Here is a 19849-nt window from a genome sequence, read left to right as displayed (position 1 = left end):
GAGACCATGGAGTTCTGGTGGAGCGGAGAAGGCACTTGTGGTGGAGAGAAGCAACCATCATCAAGCAGGTACAACCCACCGTGCAATTTACCCAATCTAATCGTCTTCCCAGATTCCAGATCCTGAAACACATAATGAGATGGACAGAAAGTGACTTTGCAGTTAAGATCACGAGTAATACTACTAATAGAAAGAAGGTTAGTAGTAAATTTAGGAATGTGTAAAACAGAACACAAGGGAAGAGTAGAAGTGCAGTTGATGATTCCTTTTCCAGAAATGGCAGAAAGGGAACCATTAGCCACCTTGACCTTATCCTTCCCAAAAGTGGGGGAATATCTGTGAAACAAACTAGAAGAACCAGTCATATGATCTATAGCTCCAGAATCGATGATCCAAGGATGGGAAGCTACAGAAGCACAATGACCCCCAAATGCAATACCTGTCCGGGCAAAGTGTGAACCTGAAGGAGCAGAAGAACTGGCAGGAGCTGATGTAGTAGAGGCAGCAGCGGAAGACCTGAGCATACGTAGGAGTGCCTGTAGATCATCCTGGGATAGACCAGGGTCAGTAGCAGGGGCTGCAATAATACTTTCAGACTGATGGGCCTTGGTCTTTTGCTTTGGCTTTGTCTTGGCAGCCCTTTTTGCTTCAAAGTCAGCCGGTGTCCTATGAAGTTTCCAGCAATTCTCCTTGGTGTGATAGGGTTTGTGACAGTGCTCACAAACGACAGTCCCTGTGGTAGAATCACCAAGAGAAGCAGTGCTATTAGGTGCAGGAATAGCAGGGGCAGCAGCCTTGAGAGTTGATCTGTCAGTAACAGGGAGATGCAACATGGCAGCCCGACGGTTCTCCTCAGAGGACACTAAGGCATAAGATTGTTCTAGTGTGGGGAAAGGCTGATGACCCAACACTTGAACACGAATCTGATCATACTCCACATTTAAGCCAGCCAAAAAATCGTAGACCCTAATCTTGTCCACATGCTTCTTATAGGAGGCAATATCAGCAGCTGTACTCGGGTGGAAGTCAGAAAAGTGGTCCAGTTGCTGCCAAAGGCTGCGCAGGGTAGCATAATATTTGGAGACTGTCAATTCTCCTCGACTAGTGTGAAGGACCTTCTTCCTGATTTCATATACCTGGCCATCATTGCCAAGCTGTCCATAAGTCTCCTTGTAAGCAACCCAAATTTCCGCGGCTGTGTCAAGGAGAAGAAAATTGTTCTGTAGCTTTGTAGTCATTAAACCGATCAGGTAGGACATAAGAACTCCATTGTGGGCAAGCCACTTGTCCTGAGCAGCTCCAACCTCAGTAGGCATAGCAGTGGTTCCCCTAATATGACCAGTAAGGCCACGGCCAGCAATGGCAAAGGAGGTAGACCTAGACCAAAGCAGATAATTTGTGCCATCCAACTTGATTGGATTTGGGGAGAAATTCAGATAATCTGGTTTGCTGTTTCCATCACCAACAGAAGTAGCAGTCAAATCCACAGAGTCACCCATGAGGACAGTGAAGAATCCCAAATCGCAAAAGGGGACTGTTGTGAATAGAAACCCAATAAAATCTCCAAGTTAAGGGCAACAACAAGGATGAAAGCCCTCTAATAATGAAGGAATAAATGTCTCCAAAAATCAGCAACACCAGACAGAGAGAACCTTGAGATCGATTTTTTCAGGGTTTTGAAAAAACCCTGAAAGTGCTGAAATCGATAAGATGAATTGAGGCCTGAGAAGTGACTGGATGAGGCTGAAATTGCAGTCGAATTAGTCTTGAACTGGGGAGAATCACCCCTCAAAAAATCAGAATCAACTGATATATGGAACCCCCAATGTCGACTATTGTCAGGGTTTTAAAAAACCCTGAAAGTGTGAAGAAATATCGACCTTGAGGGGCTGGAACTTGATGTAGGTGCTGGAATAGTATTCTGCTGCAGGTCTGGAGCTCCAATATGGTGAACAAATCCCTTGTTGTAAAGAGGGGTTCTGTCCAACGAAGGCTGAAGTCTTCAATATTCGCACCAAAGAGGCCAAGCACCCTATTGATCAAATCTTCAGATCATGGGGTGAGGTAATAAAGGAGGGCAGCAGCTGGATCAATTGATCACCTCATCAGTGCTGCCCTATGGGACAGAGAAGAACAAAACAAGCAAAGGGAAGAAGGGAAGAAGAGAAGAAGAGAAGAGACGTGAAGAGAAGAGAGATCGAGAATTAGAGAGGGAAGGGGATCGTGGATAAGAGTCCTAATTAAGAACCAGCTCTGATACCATGTTAAGAGGATCAGAATTAGAACTCAATGCTTGGATGTCTAAGGAAGACCCCAAGCCATATATTTATAATGAATAGAAAATAATAGAATCTGTAAATTGGCGATGTGGGACTAAACCACACTCATAAAACAATAAAATAACAAGGAAAAATGTCCAGAATACCCCCACGGTATTCTGGCCCATATATCAACAATTTAACTAGAGACATTCAAGATAAGGTTCTTTTGTGTATGTTTTTTGCTGACGATATATTTTTGGTGGATGAGACAAAAGAAAGGATTAACGCCAAGTTAGAGTTATGGAGATCAACCTTGGAATCAAAAGGTTTTTAGATAAGTTGAACGAAGATGGAGTATATGGTGTGTTGACTTCGGTTACACTAGGACGGATAAGGAGGTGGTGAAAATTGATGAGAGGGAGATTCCACAAAGTGATTATTTTAGGGATCTTGGCTCAATCATAAATAAAAAAAGTGATATAGAGGATGATGTTTCATAGAGAATTAAAATAGGATGGATGAAGTGGAGAAGTGCGTCCGGAGTATGTGTGATCAGGTTATTCCTTTAAAACTTGAAGGAAAATTTTATAGGACAATCATACTACTGGCTATGATGTATGGTGCAGAATGTCAGGCAATTAAGAAGCATCATATAGATAAACTCAGTGTAGTGGAGATGAGGATGTTGAGACGGATGAGTGGCAAAACTAGGAAGGATAAAGTAAGGAATGATCATATTAGCGCTGGTTTGGGAGTAGCTTCGATACATGAAAGCTACGAGAAAGTTGTTTGAGGTGGCAAGGCCATGTTCAACGGAGGCCTTTGGTATTTGGATGATTTAATATGGAGGAGTGATTTAATTCAGATAGAAGGAACTAAAAGGGCCAGTGGCAGACCTAAAATGACCCTAGGAGAAGTGAGGAAAGACATGCATAGCTTAAGTCTTGTATCAAGTATGACACTATGACCTCGAATAGAGCTGATTGGAGGGCAAGGATCCATGTAGCCTACCCCATTTAGTTGGATAAGGCTGAGTAGTTGGGATAAGGCTATATATATATATATTCTAGACCATCATATACTTTGTGTTTTTAACTTGTACCTTACCGTTTAGTAGTTTTCTGCCTAAATATTTGGGCATAGTTTGTTAGACACAAATTTTAGAATTCCTTTCCTGGATTTAAGAGTCTAGTTTTTCGTTCAATGTATGAATTACAATATTTTCTGCGGATGGTACTGATATATTTAAAAAAATCCTGCTAAATGTGTATTGTCTTCACCATGTCCTATTTTGAACCAAACAAAGATGATCATGCTTGAATTTCTTTATCAATGCATGTTAATCTAAAGATCCTGACCATAAATTCTGAGATTTGGCCCAGCCCAGATATGTAATTTCATAATGTTCGATTCACTCCCTCTTATTCTGCTCTAATTAATATTTTGGTATGCGAGTATATCGTCATAGACTATGATGAGAAAATAATGGCAAACACTGATTGACATTCCTATGTCCTCTGGGTTTACAAAGGACCTATTTGGATGCCATTTGCGGTAATAAGAATTTCGTGTGCTTGCTCCCCCCCCCCCCTCATTCATTATAGTTATTACATTTATTTATTTACTGATAAGCAGAAATCATAATCAAGCAGTGGCCTTCCAATTGAAAACACTTAGATTAGTACTTCAACCATTCAACAAATTGGAACTAGCTAGGCAGAGAAAATAAAAATGTATTATATCATACTACATCACATCCAAGGTCTTAGCCTAGCAATGCTGTACTTGCTCAACACATCAATTGTCGGCTATCTTGTTAGCTGACGGAGGCGTCCAAGACAAGAAAAGGTCACACTCTATAAAGAAACTATATAATGGCAGCATTTAAAAATATGCTGATGGCAGATAAAGCCATATAACCAGTAGTAAATCTTCCTTTTCTTATGGAGTAGTGTTCCTCCTCAGAAGAAAGTTTGAATAGCATTTCCTGATGGTTCATTTACATTTCATCTGGAAAGAAGGCCATGTATGCATTATGGGAAGGTGGGAAAGCAGGAATACAGTGATGCAGATAAGTCACTTAGAGGGCTTATTTTATTGGGAACAAGCCTTAGGTTGGGTTATGTATGTGTTGGGCCTTTGATCCCATGGGTTTATTTTGTAATTGGCCAATTTAATGAACCTAAAATATGGGTAGAAAGTAGGAAAACGGGATTTACTTCATTTAGTATAGTTTAGAGTCCTATTTTTAGTCTGTTTTCTTTATTATTTCACTTTCCTAGTGAATTTAGGATACCTTATTAGTTGAGGATTGGGTTAGGCCTTTCCTGTTTAGTGTCTAAGTCTATTTTTGAGTCTTCTATATAAGTTTGTAAGGGAGGCCAGCATTGTACACGAATTTGAATAATAGAAAAGTTTGCTTATAAAGGGCGTACCCAGTGCATGAGGCTCCCACCATTGTGGGGTTTGGGGAGGTCATAATGTACATAGCCTTACCCCTGCTTTCGCAGAGAGGCTGTTTCCAGACTTGAACCCGTGACCAACTTGGTCACAATGGAGCAACCTTACCATTGCACCAAGGCCCACCCTCTAGAAAAATTTGCTTATGCAATGTTGAAATCTTGAGATAGGATAGGTGAGAGGCCTAGAGTGAAAGGGCCATTCCATTCCCCCATCCGCTTCCATCGATCATTTACTCCAAGCCTTACTTCTGTTCAACACGATTTCAAGAGACTACTAAGATTGCTGGGATTTCTTTCTACAAGATTCTTTCATCGATCCTTGAAGATTATCAAATGCTGCCAGAGTGTACTCTCATCAGCCGAACTATCAAGAGCATTCCTCACAACAATCTAGGAGACTCTAGGGTTTTCCAAAACCCTGAGTGCTGCTTGATCTCAGTTTCTCTTGTTCTGATTGGTTTCTTCTATTGGGGAGGTCAACTTAATTCTTCAAGAGATCAGTCAACTTCAATTGCAGCTTCAACAGGTTATTAATTTGTAGATTATATTTCTTGTGGTTTTCAATTTGAGATCTCATCATTCTCCTTCTACAAATTTGAGATCCCATTGTTTTCTGGAGGTTTTCTATTTGATCCTGCCTGGGATTAGACCTATTTTGGTTCTAGTCTTACATTGTACAGTTTTCAGCGCCAAGGCTATTTTGGTAATTCTCAATGTAGGGGGTCTATTAATTTTCATGTTCATGGGGGGGGGGGGGGTGTGTGTGTTATATTACTTATAAAATAAAATTGGGTTTATAGGGGTAATCTACTTGGAGTTTATTCAGTTTTCTTAGGGGTTATATGAGTATGCTATAATAAAATGAGGGAGTATACAGGGTATGCTGAAAGTTGGATTCAGTTTTTCTTAAAGTTTAGTTCAGGAATTAGAAAGCTGGAACAATGGGTCGCAAAGTGGGCCTCGGGGCAACGGTAAGGTTGCTCCATTGCAACCTAGTGGTCGCGGGTTCGAGTCGGGAGATAGCCTCTCTGCAAAGCTGGGGGGGGGGGGGTAAGGCTGTGTACATTATGACCCTCCCCAGATCCCGCAGTGGCGGGAGCCTTGTGCACTGGGTATGCCCGAACAATGGGTCACAAAATTTGATTTTAGCTTGAAGTATTAGTAAGTGGTTTTATCTGTTGCCTTTTAGTAAGCTAGAGAGTTTGGAAGGTCAAGAAACTTTCTATTTTCTTTGAAGGGGGAGTCAATATTTGGTTCTGTTGTGGGGGTGAATTAGTCACAATTTCCCCTTGGAGGTTGTACTATTACCTATTTTATTATCAATAATGCACTTATCATTTATTAAAAAAAAGGGGGGCGGGGGTCTCAACATATGGTTCAGAATAAGTCATGTAGTTTCTATTTTTAAAGCATCGTAACCTATGTAATGGGAAGGGGCGTGACCAATCTTTTTGGTAGAGTCATGCAGATGTTATCTATTAAAGAAAGCTGTTTTATAAGGGTTATTGCTCTTTTCTGTTCTGCGCTGTTGTTGAAGCCAAGTTTCAGCCATTCACCCTTTGTAGCTTGGAGGAAGGGGTATCCACTTTGATGCCACTGAAGAAGGGAAGTTGGAAACAGAGGCATTTCTTGCTGATCCCTAAGATACCCTAGGTTCTAGCTACAGGCCAAAGAAAGAGGCCTCTGGCTGTCCAACCTAATTTTGGCTCCCTATAGCCGATCTCAATTTATCCATTAGAAAATGCAGGAATTATTACAACTGGATAGCCCTTATTTCACTACTTCTTGCTATCCGGGGAGTACTGATACTGTGTGCTCAATTGGGAGTCTGGATCTGCTCCCCATTTGGGGACGGTGGGGACAGATCTGAACCCTCCATGGGGTGTGGGTCCCACAGCCCATGGAGGGTTGGGATCTGTCCCCAGTGCTGCCCATGTGGGTAGCTGATCCCAACTCCCCAATTGGTGTGGTTGTTACAATAAAGCCTCTAGTTATTTTGCATTGAATATGCTCATGCTTGATGCAGTTATGCGTAGGAATTAGGATTTTATCTTTTTGAGTTAAAAAATTATAATTTTCTTTTTATTGTTTTATTCTTGATAGAGTCGTACATAGGAGGGCGGGCCTTGGTGCAAAACGGTAAAGGTTGCTCCATTGTGACCGAGTGGTCACGGGTTCCAGTCTGGAAACAGCCTCTCTGTGAAAGCAGGGGTAAGGCTGTGTACATTATGACCCTCCTCAGACCCTGCAGTGGCAGGAGCCTTGTGCACTGGGTACGCCCTTATAGAGTCGTATGTAGAGTTTGTTTCAGTTTGAGTCCCATATAGAGTCAAAACTCTATTTCAGTTTCAAGGTAGGGTTAGGATTTGATTTTCCTTTAAATACTTGGCTGTACCCAACAATTGAGGTTGGATTGTTTTGATTGAAATTGAAAGAAGTACTTACCGATGCTGCCAAGAGTTGTGTGTGCAACCTTTCCTCGTCCTATGATCGTCTCTTTTTTCTCCCACAATCTGCCCAAACCATCGAGTTCCTAAAGTTTTCACAGCCGTACCCTGTTTTCCAGCGCTACCTGCAACTAATCAAATTTGAATTGATTCCAACCATCCTTTAACTATTCTATCTGAAATTGGGCGCAAAGGTCCTACACTCTAGGGCGACTTACCCACCTGAATTTCTGACTGAAATACCAAAGGAGCTAGGAGATCGACATCAGAATCTGCTGTTGGTTTCACTCCACCAGAATTAGTTGCAGAGCAAGATAGACTGCTTTTTGGCATTTTTTTCTTGGGCTGTGTTGTTTGCAGTCAAGAGGGATATCGGTTACGATCCTTCACCTAAAATTTCAAGTTGATCAAACTCCATATGAGAGAGTTCTTGCATCCGCAATCGAACCTGGTTGTCATGAGTACAGTCTGATTAATTGAAGGAAGAAGAAGATGCAAATTTTTCTTATTTGCAAGTAAGAACATAGTTCTCTATCTACTTTCCAGCCCTTGTTTCTCAGTTTTGTTCTGTTTTGTCCCTAATCTTCTGAAATTCCAGCTTTGCCCCTTTTTTTTAAAAATTAAATACTCTTCCACCCCCCCCAAATTCTGTTCATCTCTTAAAGGGGTTCCTAAATTGTTTGCAATATTTGCAAAATTGCCATTATTCCTTTTACAATTGAGTTATTTGTATTTGTGGGCTCATAAGCGATCCAATAAGGGTTTGGAACCCGGATCCACATCAATGTTATTCTGGCTTTGTGTTACATTTGTCATGTAAGTTTAAATTGGGGATTCCTTACACATTCGCGGGATTGTGAATCATGCTTATCTTTTATTGTCTCATGTTCTGATTTACCTGTTAGGTTATCCCTTTCCCACATAGCAGGATATGGACTTAACATCATCCAAACAGTTGGGGCCCGTGTCTTTGCTGGATAAAATTGGGATAGGCAAAAAGGGGTAGGAAAAGCGTACTATTTCCCCATAAAATACCAAGGATGTGTGTGTTTGGACACATGGGGTGGGAAACTTCCAGACAAGCTCATTAAATGCATTTATTCTTGTCTGGTGAGGTGGCACCCCTCTTTTTCCCACCCCATTCACTTTCAAAGTACTACCAAAATTGGTAGGATTTTGGCACTATTCATGGAAAAGTTACTTTTGAGTCTATCTCTCTCCTCTTCCTATTTCCTTTCTTTCCCATGGAATCCCGCCCCATGTCCATTTCCTCTCTCTCCCACTAAATCCCACCCCACTACAAAATGCATATTCCATTATTTCCTTTCCTTGTCAACCCAACCCACAACATGTGGGACTCACCCTCACAAGTTTCCCACCCCTTTTTATCCTGCAAACAAATGAGGCCTTGTTGATTGCAGAAGTTCTGCTTTTATTATACCTGAATTAGCATCATCCTTGAAACTTCATTTTGGCTGACCTTTGTTTTTTAATTCAGATACATAGAAGAGTCAGGTCATTCTTCTGACACTAATGGACGCGCTTCTCATAGTATTGGAAGGCTGGGGAACTTGGTCCAGGTAACTGATTTTTTCTGTAATGACTTGCATGCTGTAGGACCCTCGAATTTTTGTCATAATAGGAATTCATATTATCTTTACTGGCTCGTATGGTGTTTTAGTTACCTGATGACTTTCCCCCCTCCCCACCGTACTCCCCCAGGAGAATGATGATTTCTGTGAGCTGATATCTTCTAAGTTTCTTACGGAAACTAGATACTCCACCAGCATCCGTGCGGCTTCTGCAAGGCTACTTCTTAGCTGTTCGGTAACCTGGATGGTAAAGCTCATTAATTTGTCTGATTTGATTTATATGTTCATTGTGAGCCAAATATGGTCTTTGATTATTTTGACTTACGGGTGAAGTGGATTATCTGCAAATGCCTACAGTATCCTCATGTCTTTGAAGATGGTGTCCTAGAGAACATCAAAAGCTGGGTGCTGGATGATAATGTCAGGAACTTTGGTGATGAATGTAATGTAAAGCATGATTCAGGGAAATATACACCCACAGATTCTGAAATGTTGAGAACATATGCTACTGGACTTCTTGCTGTATGCTTATCTGGGTATGCACCCTCAAGCGGCAGAACATCTCTCACACTGGTTTCTGGTCTCTCCTGTTTTTCTTGTCTCTGATTTTTTTTGTCTTAATGATAATTTCAGTGGTGGTCAAGTGGTCGAAGATGTGTTAACATCTGGATTGTCAGCCAAGCTCATGCGTTATCTTCGCACAAGGGTTCTTGGGGAAACAAGTTCAAGTAAAAAAGATTCAAGTTATCTGACAGAGTATAAGAATACATCTGGTGCTTCTTGCATAAAAAGTAGAGAAGAAAGTAGGGGTAGGTTCTGGCAGGTATTGGATGGTACTCAATTAGATGGTCCTAGGTTAGTGGATGAGGGATTTTTAGATGATCAAAGTGGTGAGAGGGATCATGATAAAACCATCAGTATTAGACAAGCGTGTGGTGAAGAGTGTTGGGATGATGATGGAGAATCACTAAAATCCCGAGAATATGCAGATGATTTACCTGAGGGGGTTGATGTGTTTGAGGTTGATGAAGATGATGTTGAACCACTTAATGAGGAAAAAAGGCAAAATCGTGATTTGCATGATGGGAAGTCCAAATTTGGTGACAGATATAGTACAAGTAGATCCATGAGAGATGAGGATTGTGAGGAGAATATCAGAGATGAGTCTTCAAGGCGCCGAACAAACCGTGGATGGGCAAGGATTAGAGGAAAGGGAAGGGCTAATGAAGGAGCTGTAGACAATGACAGAGTGTTGACCTCTCCAGGATCTGGAATACGATTAGGAGGACAAAGCCGGGTTGTCAGGGAGAGGAATCAAATAAGATATCAAGATGTGAAAAGAGTTTCTGATGCCAAAAAGTCTTCAGGCCGGATTGATGCTGATGGATTTGGCGCAGCAAGAGAAGATAATGATGATCCTTTCCAAGAATGCAAAGTTGGCACAAGGGATATTTCTGATGTGGTAAAGAAAGCAGTTAGAGCTGCTGAAGCTGAAGCCAGAACAGCCAATGCGCCTGCAGAGGCAATTAAGGCAGCTGGTGATGCTGCTGCTGAGCTTGTGAAGAGTGCTGCTATAGAGGTGAGTATTGATGGGTTTTTTTCCCCGTGTTTTGTTATTTTTACTGTTTTATAAGTACGTTACTTTATCCATTCCCTATGTAGGAATTTAAGAGTACAAATGATGAAGAAGCTGCAGTTTTAGCTGCTTCAAAAGCGGCATCCACTGTTATAGATGCTGCAAATGCAACTGAGGTCTCAAGGTAAGTGGAACTTGCTCTTGTATTTTCTTTGGTTATGCCTTTATAGTATGTATTTATGGTGGCTATACTTACTTTGGTTGTTTGACAGGCGCTCAACTAATCTCCATGAGGATTCAATTGATTCGAAGGCCACAGAATCAGACAAAGATGAGGAGTTAGAAGGATCATTTGTATTGGATAAGTACTCTCTTGCACAGCTGAGAGAAAAATATTGTGTCCAATGTCTTGAGAAACTTGGTGAATATGTTGAAGTCCTGGGCCCTGTTCTCCATGAAAAGGGAGTTGATGTCTGCCTTGAACTACTTCAAAGGAGTTCCAAAAATAGAGAGACAGCAAACTTCACAATTCTTCTGCCTGATGTGCTGAAGCTAATATGTGCTTTAGCTGCTCACCGTAAATTTGCTGCATTATTGGTTGACCGCAGCGGCATGCAAAAACTTCTTGCAGTACCAAGAATTGCTCAGACTTTCTTTGGCCTTTCATCCTGCTTATTTACTATTGGTTCTCTTCAGGTAAATGCATATATAATCATTCTACATGATTCTTAAGAGTTCCATTTTGTACTTATTTAGTTTATATTATCTGCAATCCTGGTCTTTTCTGACCCAGAGATTCTTTTTTATGGAATATTCTATCAGGGAATTATGGAACGTGTATGTGCTCTACCTCCAGATATTGTCAATCAAGTGGTTGAGCTAGCTCTCCAACTTCTTGAGTGTCAACAAGATCAGGCCAGGAAAAATGCTGCTGTTTTTTTTGCTGCTGCATTCGTCTTTAGAGCAGTTGTGGACTCTTTTGATGCACAGGATGGCTTGCAGAAATTTCTAAACCTCTTACATGGTGCTGCCTCGGTGAGATCAGGAGGTAATTCTGGGCCACTCACTCTGTCTAATCTGGGGTCTCTTCGTAATGATCGGTCACCTGCAGAAGTGCTGACCGCATCGGAGAAGCAAATAGCTTATCACACCTGTGTTGCACTTCGGCAATACTTTAGGGCTCACCTTCTCTTGCTTGTGGATTCCATTCGTCCTAATAAAAATCGAAGTGTCACCCGGCACATTCCAAGTTCTAGGGCTGCCTACAAGCCACTTGACATCAGTAATGAGGCGATGGACGCAGTGTTTCTGCAAATACAGCGGGATCGGAAGCTTGGTCCTGCATTTGTAAGAGCTTGTTGGCCTTCAGTGGAAAAGTTCTTAGCCTCCAATGGGCATATCATTATGTTGGAATTATGTCAAGTATGTGCTTCCCACTTCCCAATCCTTTTGTTTCTTTCATTTCATTTGTTTCCCTGCTCATTTGCGTCCTTATCATTGTTGAGTGACTGATTGAGTTATTTACTTATTTACTTAGGCCCCAACTGTTGAGCGCTACTTGCATGACTTGGCTCAATATGCATTGGGTGTTCTTCAAATTGTTACATTGGTGTCTAACGGCTGTAAACTGATTGTAAATGCCACACTGAGCAATCATCGTGTTGGTATGGCAGTTATTTTGGATGCGGCAAATGGTGCTGGCTATGTAGATCCAGAGGTAAAGACCTTAGGTGTCAATATTTTTCTGGAAATTGGATGCTGGAAGAAGGCTTTTGAAGCTGGTTTTATGGTTTTACATTCTATTTGGAATCAATTTATTTTGTTTTAGCAGGTTATTCAGCCAGCACTCAATGTGTTGGTTAATCTTGTGTGCCCACCACCTTCAATCAGTAACAAGCCAGTTGTGCTTGCACAAGGTCAGCAGTCTATTTCAATTCAAACCTCAAATGATTCTACTGTGGAGAATAGAGAAAGACATGCTGAAAGAAATATCTTAGACAGAAATCTTTCTTTGCCCATTCAAAATGAGTCCAGGGAGTGGAATGGAGAATCTGCTGTTGCAGAACGTGGCCACTCAACAGTACTTGGTATGCCAGCTTCCAATAATAATTCACAAGCGGCTGTTTCTAATGTCACTTCTGGGGTGGTGGGAGATCGTAGGATATCCTTAGGTTCTGGAACAGGTTGTGCTGGCTTTGCTACACACTTGGAACAAGGCTATCGTCAGGCAAGGGAGGTTGTTCGAGCCAACAATGGAATAAAGGTCCTTTTGCATCTTCTCCATCCTCGCATACTCACACCTCTTAGTGCTCTTGACTGTATACGGGCTCTTGCATGCCGAGTCCTGCTTGGTTTGGCCAGAGATGAATCAATTGCACATATTTTGACAAAGCTTCAGGTGATGGTCCAATACCAAAATTCCTACCTTTTAATATACTAGTAATCTGATCACTGCTCTTTTTTGGATGACAACACTGGCTGCTGGTTAGGGGAAATTCAATTCTTATGGGTGGCATTTGCTCAGATGATTTTAAGGAAAAGGAGTTTTATTGATAAAATGACTGGGTTGTGGGTTGCCTATTTCATTTTTTTTTTTTTTTTTTGGGGGGGGGGGGTTGGTTGGCTTTTTTTTTTTCTAATATTTTTGGATAGGTATGCCTCAAGGAGAGTTGAACTTATGAGCTCTATTGTGAGGTGTTGGTCCTTGCCAAATGCCAACTGAGCTACCCCCTTGGGGTGGAGGTTGGCTTCTTTGATGGAAACAGAAATTATTAATTCCCACTGAGCACATGTAGTCATTTGGATTTATCTTTATTCACTGGTTGAGACAGGAAGAAAAGTTTAATGTGAAAAGTAAGAACTTCTCATGATGGTCATATAAAGCTACATTTTCCGAGGATACAGTTGTTTTTTGTTTACGATCTATGGTTTGTAAGTGCTAAATATTTCTAAGTGTCACTCTTCTAGCTTAGTTACCCTTGCAGTTGTGAACATGGCAACCATTTTTTTAACATACTGCTGCTATAGTGTCTGAAGGTATTTGTATAAAAGTTGGTTTACCATGTGTCATTTCTGTGAAATACATAGACTGCATTCCAATCTTGATATAATTAATGCTCATAATTTTTGTGGTCTATTTTTTTCCCATTTTAGTTGGCTGGCGAGGGGAAGGGTTTCTCTCTGCTCCGTTTTGCTGTTTCCAGTTCTTTCTTGGAAGGGGGGGGGGGTGGTATGTTGCAGACTTGCAGTTTGGGTGGTGGGTGTATGGAGCATGTTGTTCTGTGAGGGTTCTGTTGTCTCTCAGTGTTCCCGGTTGTGTTTCTTGCTGTTTCCCTTTTCTGCTCTCCTTGCTGAGCTTCCTTTATTTTGGCCACCTGTTGTGTTTGTGTGTGCTTGCTTCTCTAATAAATTTCATCTTTTTGTTGCTTGTTCCAAAAAACAGAGGTTTTGCAGATGATTGCTCTGTGCACATTTATAAACATTTGAGATTTGTCTTTGATCTGTATCTTTAAATATGAAATTTTGTTGTAGGTGGGGAAAAAACTTTCAGAGCTAATCAGAGATTCAGGCAACCAGACGCCTGGTTCAGAGCAGGGCAGGTGGCACGCAGAACTTGCCCAAGTGGCAATAGAATTGATTGGGGTAAGCATCATTAGGCCCTACATTCAGATTTCCAATTTGCTCGTGTGTGTGTGGAAAGAAAATCTGAGTATCCCCATGCCTGCCGTTGTCGGGGAAATGGCATTCCAACTTCATTTGGGGTCACCGGCACATAGGCAGTGCAGGTTCTCTTTGCTACTCATCCCCTAAAGATTCTGCAATAAATGGTGCTGAACATCTTCTAGGTGGGCCATGATTGGAGGTTGTAGTGGATAACGTGCCCTTTGACTCATTCCTTTGATTTGTGAAGCACATTTTTCTAGTTTCTACAAGGTATAGGAATGAATAGGAAAGCAAACTTTTTTATTTTTATTTTGGAGGCTCGGAGTGGGGGGATTTTTCCTCCAATTGAACACCAATAGAGAGGAAATCTCTAGTTGGGGCACCTTTTTGTGCTCTATCGCCCCCCCCCCAAACAAAAAAAATAAAAATAAAAACAAATAAATAAATAAAATAAAAATATGCAGGTGCTCAAATGTTGTGGACAAGTCAGTTCCGTGGCACACTTTACCATTCAATTTTAGTTTACATTTGGATGTCTAATGATACTATGAGAATTATGTTCAATACATGATGGGCCATATGATTTTTCAGTAGTTGTCAGATGGTCAATCCACATGGTGTCATGGTCACCATCTATTTAATGTTCAAAATAGCCACACCAGCTAGTGTTATTGAGGTATTTGCCTCATTTGAGAAGCACACACCCTTTGTGCTTTATATGTCGCTGAGGTTTATGACTCTGTGCTTTGGTGGTTGGGTTGCTCTATTCAAGCAAACGAAGCATAATCCCTTCTTGTCTGACAATTGCAGCCTTATGGGCTCCTTCTGGTTGAATAAATAAAATTTTCTGCCTTGCTATGTAATTTTGCAAAGTGGTTAGGTTATGGAACTTTGTCTTTGCTGTTGTCTACATTGTTAGTGTATTTGCTAATTACTTGTAGTTTTGTATAGTTGTGTGATGTCATGGTATTGTCTTGTTCTGTTAATTGTTGTAAGCTATTGTATATAAAAAGGCGTACCCATTGCACTAGGCTCTCGCCATTGCGGGGTCTGGGGAGGGTCATAATATATACAGCCTTAACCCCCACTTTGTGGAGAGGCTGTTTCCAGACTCGAACCCACGACCGATAGGTCACAATGGAGAAACCTTACCATTGTATATAATCTTTATTATTTATGAGAATTATGCATTTGAAGCTTTGGACAACTCCTTTGTTTAATATTTAGATAAAGTAAGAATCAGGAAAATATTTCCTGGTTGGTTGGCCCACCTAGTGAGGCTTATCAGTTTGACCCATATTTTCTCTCATGTGGCATGTCAGATGGGGCCTAAATTTTGTGGACAGGTAGACTTCAAGGTTACCTGTTCATATGTCAAGTTTCATCCCAATTGGAATTGGCCATGTGGTAAACAAAAAGCTTTGGGAATCCAGGAGTGCCAATGGGGTGCACTCCAAAATATGGAATATGGAGAGGGTGCATGCCAATAGGGGGTTGTATACCAACCAAACCTTGCCCTATCTATTCAATAGGGGTATCACCATATCATCCTACCACATTGCACAACTAGTTGGGCCACCAAGAGGAGCTTAGCTACACTAAACCATGTAAAGGACATTCTCCCAAGATATTTTGGTTCTTTTTAGGATTTAACAACTTTATTTGTATAAAGCTCTAATTTGTGCTAATTTATATAAAGTATTATGAATTATTTGCTGTTTTATATTATAGCGTGTTCTAATAAATAATTAACAATTATTTGAAGAAGAGTGTGCCTCACATCCCTTAGGGGTATGCCTTGTCCTGGGGAAGCATTTTTGTCTTGGGTACACCGTACACCTCACGCCCTTGACAACTCTGGCACTAGTCTTGCACTCGCTTTTGCTTGAAATTACAAGAAGAAAATTCACTAGATGGTGCATTTAACTGGGATGAACCTGGAAACTGTACATGTATACGATCTAGGGATGCTCCCAAGGTGTCAAGTATTGGTATCGGGCAGCATATCAGAAAACTGGTTTTAGTAGATGTCTTAGAGACTTATCGGAGATACGCTTTGATGCACATGGATATGCTTATGATAATGTGCAAATCTAGTGCTTTTAAGCATTGTATACCATAAATAAGCAATAAACAATAGTCCTACTAATGTCAGGTTATCTTTGTCTTTGTGGCATGTATGTGATTCAAGTTTTCATTGGCAATTGTAATATCAGACCTACTAATAAGTAATAAGAAGCAATTAAGCATGAAGATTTGAAAAAGAAAAATCCATGTGGTTCAAGTCTTCATTCGCAATTCGCAAGTGCTAATTTTTGCCTGTTTAATCATTCCTCCTAGGTCATTTTTGAGTATGGATGAGATCCACTTAGGTTTTGGCCAATAAATCAGAGTAGAAAAAAGTTATTCTTTGAAAACTGGGATTTTTGGGTTTTGGCAGCCTATTTTTTGACTGTATAGGCCTGTATCGATCTGTATCTGTTCGATACAGTTCTCTGCATAAATATTTTTATGTATCAGTTCTGTATCATATTGACTTGGCCAATCTCAATACGTATCTGGCCATATCGGTCGATATGAATTGAGACTTGACACCACGGGTGCTTCATCAGCTCTTCACATGGCAGAAATGGGTGTGCTCATCAAGAGATTCATCTCTACGGGTGCTTACCTAGAAACCTCTCTCTCTCTTGTTATGTGGCATAGAAATGAACAAATCATGGCTCGACTTTTGCAGTTTGTATCTGGTTATGCTGGGCAAAAAACTCAAATAATCATATTCAGTTATGAGAAAATCATTATATAACATACATTTATGCTTGCCGTACAGATTGTAACAAATTCAGGGCGTGCAAGCACACTAGCCGCCACAGATGCTGCTGCCCCTACTTTGAGGCGTATTGAAAGAGCAGCTATAGCTGCTGCCACTCCTATTACTTACCATTCCAGGTATTTCCACTTCTTTGTTTTGCAATTCTGTACTAACTCGTTCATCTCTTTCTATTCACTCCCTTTTTGTGTGCTGGTTTCAGGGAGCTTTTACTCCTTATACATGAGCACCTTCAGGCATCTGGCTTGACCAGTACTGCTGATTCATTGCTAAAAGAGGCTCAGTTGACACCTTTGCGATCTTCGGCAGCACCACCTCCACTCCGACACCAAATTTATGTTCAAGAAACCCCACACACTCAAATTCAGTGGCCATCTGGTCGCACTCCTTGTGGGTTTATCTCAGATGCATCAAAACCAACAGCACGAGATGAGGATTCAAGCCTAAAGACTGATTCAGTTGTGCCTTCTTTAAAGAAGAAACCACTGCTTTTCTCACCAAATATCAGCTTTCAGTCAAGAAACCAGGCTCTGTCTAATCCACCGTCAAATAGCAAGTGTTCCGGTACTTCAAGATATGCATCTGCAGCTTCTGGGGTATCAGATGCTTCAGCAGTGTCTGCTCTAAAGCCTTGTGTAGATACAGAACTCCAGTTTAAGACTCCAATCGTGTTACCAGTGAAACGAAAACTAACAGACTTCAAGGATAGTGGATTTGCTTCACAAGGGAAGCGCCATGCAACTGGCGAGCATGTGTTCCGGTCTCCAATATGCCAGACACCCAGTACTGTCCGTAGAAGCAATCAACCGATGGATTCTATTGGGTTGTCTGTTACACAGAGTTCTAGTCAGTGGGATCAGTTTGGGCGCTCAACTGCAAGTGGGATTGTTACTGATAATTTGGATAATAGCCAACAAAATAGTAGTACCCCATTGGGCCCGATGACTCCCTCTTCCTCCCTCCCTGGTCTTCTTGCTGACTCAGTATCTAGTATCACAGAACGAGTAACTCTAGACCATCTTGTGGTGCAGTATCTAAAGCACCAGCATCGCCAATGCCCTGCTCCAATAACCACTTTACCTCCACTTTCTCTTCTATACCCACATATGTGCCCTGAATCAAGAAGAAATGTTGATGCACCTGCAAATGTCACTGCTAGGCTGAGCACACGTGAGTTCCGGAACCATTATGGTGGAATTCATGGAAACCATATGGATCGTCAGTTTGTCTACAGAAGATTCAGGCCATGGCGTACTTGCCGGGATGATGGCACCCTCCTGACATGCATAACTTTTCTTGGGGACTCCTCCCAGATTGCGACTGGCAGCCATTCTGGTGAACTCAAGATTTTTGACTCAAACAGTGGTAATGTTCTGGAGAGCTACACAAGCCATCAGTCATCAATTTCACATGTCCAGTCGGCCTTGTGTGGGGATAGCCAGCTGATTCTCTCTTCCGGATCCTATGATGTGCGATTATGGGATGCATCTTCAGTTTCAGCAGGGCCCATGCGTTCATTTGAGGGATGCAAGTTGGCACGGTTCAGCAATTCAGGGACCACATTTGCTGCCTTATCATCAGAGTCGAGCAGGCGTGAAGTTCTCTTGTATGACATCCAGACCTTCAATCTGGAGTTGAAGTTGTCTGATTCCTCTACAATTTCTTCAGGCCCGGGCAGAGGGCATGTACAGTCTCTCATACATTTTAGCCCATTAGACACAATGCTACTGTGGAATGGAGTCTTATGGGATCGGCGGGGTTCTGGACCTGTTCATCGTTTTGACCAGTTCACTGATTACGGGGGTGGTGGATTTCATCCTGCTGGAAATGAGGTATGTATAAAGCTTTTCATTCTCCAAATTATTTAGTGTGCATATTTTAAATTTGAAAATCAGATTTTAAATAGCAGCTCTGGACTAGGATCATCACTAAAGTAGGAATAAATTTTTGCATCTAAACATCTGTAATGAGTCTTGATTCTTGACTTGTTATCCATGTAATGAAATCTAGTCAGCTCCTTTTGGTTTGATGGGGATGCTTAAACCTGTCTTTCCTTTGTTAGGTAGTTGTAGTGTTTATAATTGCTAACTGGTGACGATATGAAATTTGTAGGTTATTATAAATTCCGAAGTCTGGGATCTCCGAAAGTTCAAGCTTCTACGCAGTGTACCTTCTTTGGACCAGACAGTTATAACATTCAATGGACGTGGAGATGTAATCTATGCAATCCTCCGGAGGAATCTTGAGGACATAACATCGGCAGTAAACACCCGGCGCGTCAGGCACCCCCTTTTTTCAGCATTTCGGACTGTGGATGCTGTTAACTACTCAGACATAGCCACAGTCCCTGTTGATCGCTGTGTCCTTGATTTTTCAACAGAGCCAACTGATTCTTTTGTCGGTTTGGTATCTATGGATGACCATGAGGAGATGTTTGCTTCTGCTAGGCTGTATGAGATAGGCCGAAGGCGGCCAACTGATGATGATTCTGATCCTGATGACGCTGAAACTGAGGAAGATGATGATGATTCAGGAGCTGATGAGCCGATATCAGGAACTGACCTGGATGCTGACATCGATAGTGAAGGTGATGATATGAGCAATGGTGATGAAGATGATGATGAAAGTATAGATGAGATGGATGAGGATGATGAAGATGGGGATTTTGTCATTGACAATTTGGATTTCGATGCTGGTACAGGAATTCTTGAGATTGTAACTGAGGGTGACGAAGAGGAGGATGACGAGGTGGTTGGATCTTTCAGTAGTGGGGAAGAAGGGGATATGGACAATCGGTTTGGGTTCTGAATGTCATATGAAATGTATTCATTTGAATGATTCAAAGGGTCTTGCAAATTTGATGTAATTATTTTTCGGTTATCTGGTGTCTCTAAGGTGTTCCAGGATGAAATTCATCCCTTGAGTTGAGAGATGAGAAGGCGACGGGGATGTAAGAACAGATGTCCCTGTATTTGGCCTTCGTTTAGTAATAAAAGCTTCATTCATGTTCTTTGTATC

At 41.4% G+C, this 19849-nt stretch overlaps 1 protein-coding gene across 2 annotated transcripts in view; it reads left to right on the top strand.

The window, feature by feature from the left end:
- Positions 1-19849, top strand: part of LOC122656238 (DDB1- and CUL4-associated factor homolog 1-like) — a 26854-nt gene extending 7005 nt beyond the window's left edge. The window contains exons 2-14 of one of the 2 annotated variants that reach the window (XM_043850721.1): positions 8669-8750; positions 8893-9009; positions 9120-9298; positions 9396-10341; positions 10425-10522; positions 10611-11034; positions 11161-11760; positions 11876-12055; positions 12167-12736; positions 13870-13980; positions 16832-16950; positions 17034-18663; positions 18944-19849. In XM_043850721.1, coding sequence (XP_043706656.1) covers positions 8669-8750; positions 8893-9009; positions 9120-9298; positions 9396-10341; positions 10425-10522; positions 10611-11034; positions 11161-11760; positions 11876-12055; positions 12167-12736; positions 13870-13980; positions 16832-16950; positions 17034-18663; positions 18944-19639 — 5752 coding nt within the window. In that variant the 3' untranslated portion in view covers positions 19640-19849. The remainder of the gene's footprint in view (positions 1-8668; positions 8751-8892; positions 9010-9119; positions 9299-9395; positions 10342-10424; positions 10523-10610; positions 11035-11160; positions 11761-11875; positions 12056-12166; positions 12737-13869; positions 13981-16831; positions 16951-17033; positions 18664-18943) is intronic. The other variant, XM_043850722.1, reaches the window with a different exon arrangement.

Source organism: Telopea speciosissima, chromosome 3 (genome assembly GCF_018873765.1).
Source record: "Telopea speciosissima isolate NSW1024214 ecotype Mountain lineage chromosome 3, Tspe_v1, whole genome shotgun sequence".
Classification (NCBI taxonomy): Eukaryota; Viridiplantae; Streptophyta; class Magnoliopsida; order Proteales; family Proteaceae; genus Telopea; species Telopea speciosissima.
The sequence above is the reverse complement of the archived record's forward strand: the minus strand, read 5'-3'. Positions and strand labels throughout refer to the sequence as shown.